Here is a 5000-nt window from a genome sequence, read left to right as displayed (position 1 = left end):
TAAATGTGTTACCCTAACATCATTACAAAGCATAATATTTTCTCTTATATGTATATAGAGTGCCTCTAAAACAGTGACACACACTTCCAATTGACAACCCTTACACTCTGATGTGCTATGAAAACAAATGAACATCACTGAATGAAAATAAAGGCCTATCCATTTCTTTATACACAGATTTATGAAGTTGAAAATAAAAGTCATTGAATACAATATGAATAGAAGAATTTTGCTAGAATTTTTCAGACTTTTCTACTTGAAATATTCTCAGTTTCATTGAGTAGTAGGTATATTCTTGATTTAGAGAAGCTAGGAGTTTAAAAGTAAGAGATGTGTTAGTCTTATAATAGTTTAAATGTTTCATTTCCATATTCTCCATTATCTCCTTTCATTTTCAGTTCATTTCAATTTCTTTGAAATGAACTGAAAACTGAATGTTATAGAAATTACAGAAACAGAAACCATAAAAAATTATTTCTCTGTTAAAATATTAAGCAGAGTTCTTGACCAATGCCCACATCGAAGGCCAATAACCAGTATGGTATGCAAACAACACTGTTGCCATGCTGACCGTAAACTGCTTGACTTAGCAAGCGAAAGCTTAGCCATCTACAGGGGTTGCTTGAGAAAGAAAGAAAAATTCTGGAGATTTTAGGCAAGAAATTTCCCTGCTTAAAACACCATAAGTGTACACTTCAAGAGTGCTCATCCTGAATCTTTTCAGCAAAAAAAATGCTTGAAAGTCCTTTAGGATATTAGTAAATTTCTTGTTCCATATTGATGTTACATAATTATTTTGATTGTTGACTACCATAAATCACTCAGATGTACAACCAGGAACTCAAACAAGTCTTGGGTGTGTATCTGCCATACTTTCCATACTGTACAACAGGAGAGAATCTAGGACAGAATTGGCATTAGGCACTCCCACATATGTCAAATGTTTTCCTGCCATGAAGAATTGCAGGCAGCAGTCCCCCAGGACAAAGTAGTAACTAGTTTTGTGTATATTATTATTATAGTGTTCATATAGTATTCATATTTTACCCCACAATTTCCCTGGTACCTTTTATGCCTTCCCATGCTATTGCAAATTTATGTATATGTGTGTGTACTAGAGAATGAAAGGAATGCATCCATGCCAAAATTGTCAAAATCAGTTTTGCAAAGACATTTCAAACAATCACCAAACTTTTGTGTGTGTGTTTTTGTATGTGATATTTGAAAATCTTATAGAATTTCCTTTATTTTCCATTTCTTTCTATTCTTTTTCTAAATTAATAAACAAATATGCCGCTTTTTGTAGAGTCTTGTTAGTAATGCTTAATAATTTGTGTATAGGAAAAAGAGCGAAATCTTAATTTGCAGAGCTATGAAATGCAGCCCCATATATCATGTACACCACTAGCTCTAGTCCAGCTTATCCAACAAGTATCAGAGTTGCAACTGGTATTTTGCATTTTCTTAGTGAATAATGGTAACTGACAGTTGTTAATGTAAGTTTGGTAGATTTGATAAACATGGGCAATCATTATAGGTACATTTAACATAAAAGCTATATATACAAAGGAGTGAGCAACATAGGTTATAGAAGTAGTCAAAATATGAGACTCAGGGAGTGGCAGCTAGTGGGTCATCACATACACTCGTTGCAATAAGTTTAGGGAAAGATACTTCCTCAGCAGCGTTTTTCTTTTTTCAATGCCATGATTAGACTCTCTTCAAACATTATTCTTATTTGTTGTGATAGTCATGTGGGCTGAATCTGGCCACAGTATTTTGATGCTGAGTGGTTGAATAGGTGGCTTAGAAGACACAATTGCAACAAATTAGAATATTGCTTGACCATCATTTCGTATTGGCTTGTGAATATTTTCAGCTTTACCTTCAGTTTCTTTTTCTTTCTTTTTAGTTTACTTTGGCAACTTTTAATTGTTTAGGGTAGTAAACAGAGCAAAATTTAGTGTGTAACTGAAAGTTTGTACTTTGTTGGAAAGAAAATTCAGGTATCATCTATCAGAGTTCACTTAACAACTTGCAAATAAATTGAAAAACGTATGAATGAAGGCAAATAAATTTAGATTCAATTTCTACGACCAAAATATTAGGATGTGACCAGCAATAATCATTATTTTTATATAAATATTTATAAGAATATATGTGTTACTCCAATATGATTGATTTGTAATCATTCAAGTTTATATATTGTACACTTTCTTTTTTATACATTTTACTTTAGATTTCCCTCAATATATTTCCATGCTTGGTAACAACGGCAACTAAGGAAGGCGTATGGCAAAACAACTTATCTGTGTAATTCACTGTTTGAGAAATATGGATGTTTGAATCCCCCTTTTTTTTCTTTTCTTTCTTTCTTTTTTTTCCCCTTTTTTTTTATTATCAATAATGATTACTGAAAATCACCAGTGATTGAATTGAATGGTCTGTATTGAAAGACCTTTGCAAATAAGATATGTCATATTTGGAAGGCTCATTTTAAATAAATACCTTACATTTTTATTTTCATCTTAGTTTAATTGTGTCTAATGGTTGCTCTGACATTCAGTTACATAAATACATGGATAGTAGTATATATAAATTAAATCATCTTCAAAATCTGTGTTTTGTTTTTTATATTTTACTCTAAAAGGAGATTTAGAAAAAATGTTGCTCTTAGGATAGGTTTAGTCAGAGACCCAATATCCCCCTATAATTTCCTATTTTTCCAGCTTAAGGAATTTATACTGATTAGTTCTAGGCCAAATGATACAATGTGACAATGATAATGATAAATGAATAAAAAATTAATACATAAAGATAGAATTTAAAAAATAAAAATCTGCAGAAGTTATCAGATGGTAGGCTTACATGGTTTAAACATTATATTGCAGGAACTACTCAATTATTGTGTAAGTTTTGTGAAATGAATGAGAAATTCATATTCTGTTCCCTTAATTTGATACAGGACAACATTTTTTTTTTATCATATGATACATTTCACATATTTACTTATATATGTTTCTCTGTTTTTTGTTGTTGTTAGTCAGAATGTTTGTGCCACAATTTTCTTCTTGTTATTTATTAAACTTTGTGACAAATTTCATTTATTATTTTCTTTGTATTTGATACTTAATTTGTGACTGACTACATATGTTATTTACCTCTTAGTTACTAATTTTTTGCCTAACTGTTATTATCATATTTGTAGGACAGAATGAGCTTTAACACCAACTGGAATGTGGAGGCTTATCACACCTTCTACGAGAGCGAAGAGCACTGGGAACTCAAACGTGATTTCATTCTGGCACACAAAGACAGGATCCCTGAAGAACGCTTAATTTGCCTCGCACAGGTCTTTGTCAATGTAGAATTATTAGGTTGTAGGTAAGTTGTTGAATTTTAAAGTAAGCTCTTTCACAATGGTCATATAATTTTCATATTTCTTGTCATACTATTACTGAAGTGAAATTGAAATAGCTTGTTCTTGTTTGTCATTTTGTTCTTTATACACATGGCTCTATTGTTGCCCTCTTCCATATTCAGGTACCCAGAACAGACCATGAAACAGGTTGCAGTTCTTGCAAAGGATGTTGCAAATGGCTACAGAGAAAGAAAAAAGAACAAATTACAACGTACTTTTGTGAAGGCTTCAGATGCAGCAAGTGCTAAAGTGCAAGGTAGCAGAGGCCCACCAAAATAGACAAATTTATTACTGCAAGATAAAATACAGATGGCTTGCAGAAGTTTGTTTCTATAGTCAAGTTATTGCAATTATTCTCGCATTGAAATTTTACAGATAATAGGACTTGTAGGTGAATTTAAATGTACAACAAATATTTGAAATAATTTTACAAGAAAACAGCAAAAATTCTTTTTTTTTTCTGTGATATTGACAGATTTTTAGGATGCATCAGTAAATATTTCTAACCTTTTCTGTCTTACAAGTTAAGTTATATATTTTCTTTAAACTTCAAAGCTTGTATGTGAACTTGTCAACAGGCATTGTTGATTAGAAGAAATACATTTTCTATCATATTTGTTCTGAATTCACATTTTTGTACATAACCTTTTATAAAATTGATATGAAGACATCTTTTTTATACAATATTTCCCATATGCATTGTATAATTAAAACAAAGATATTGTTCAACTAATTTTAGAGGCTACTTAGACAGTTCCATTGTACAAAGTGGTTAATCTATACTATTTGAACTATTCAGCAAGGTAGTGAATCATCTGCAGAAGGGAAGAAATAAGACAGTAAATTCCTACATTCATCAATTTATTAGCTAATTGAAAATTCCTTTTTTGGCATCTTGATGGTAAATAACATTGTTCATAAGATTTCCAATAAAGTAACATAGGGATGGTTACCTCGTTAGTGGGAGATAGTCATTTCTTATCATCTCTCTTGATAGGGACAAACAATTTTATAGTCAGTCATATATGTGGACGTTTGTTGTCCAAGTGATGTGATATATTTTATTGATGTCCTGGTATTCATGGTTTTGATGACACATGTAAGCTATGTAAAATGTCTGAAATCTCCATTGGTTCTGTTATTATTTGTTTTGTAGGAGATCTAAAATGTATTTTTTTTTTTTTTCAAATAATTGATACTATTCTGTAATCAAGATGCAATGGTTTGGTTATATTTTATTTAAAAAAAAAAAAAAGTTATCTTTTAACCCATTATTGAAGGATACATATGCTGTTCACTGTAATTTTACTTTATTAATCATAATTACATACAGATGACTTCATAGGCACTTAATTAGGGAGTCAAATCATGGGCCATACTTAATCTTACCTGTTTGCTTCATTACTTGAAATTTCAGGATAGAAGCCTATTATCTACATAACTATTACTGTTCTTTTAATAGTATTATTTTTTATCAGTATCCCCATTATCACTATAATGATATTAACAATATAAAAGAATAAAATAAATGAAAATAAAACAGGGTAAACAGATTTGATCAGATAGGCCTATTAATTGA

At 30.7% G+C, this 5000-nt stretch overlaps 1 protein-coding gene across 1 annotated transcript in view; it reads left to right on the top strand.

The window, feature by feature from the left end:
* LOC113805239 (partner of xrn-2 protein 1) overlaps positions 1 to 5000 on the top strand; it is a 6240-nt gene that overhangs the window by 978 nt on the left and 262 nt on the right. The window contains exons 2-3 of the mRNA XM_027356207.2: positions 3209 to 3384; positions 3544 to 5000. The exon at positions 3544 to 5000 is cut by the window's right edge and continues 262 nt beyond it. Of these exons, the coding sequence (XP_027212008.1) occupies positions 3215 to 3384; positions 3544 to 3700 (327 nt within the window). The 5' untranslated portion in view covers positions 3209 to 3214 and the 3' untranslated portion in view covers positions 3701 to 5000. The remainder of the gene's footprint in view (positions 1 to 3208; positions 3385 to 3543) is intronic.

The sequence above is a fragment of the Penaeus vannamei genome, chromosome 2, assembly GCF_042767895.1.
Source record: "Penaeus vannamei isolate JL-2024 chromosome 2, ASM4276789v1, whole genome shotgun sequence".
Lineage (NCBI taxonomy): Eukaryota > Metazoa > Arthropoda > Malacostraca > Decapoda > Penaeidae > Penaeus > Penaeus vannamei.
This window is presented reverse-complemented; position numbering and strand designations above follow the sequence as displayed.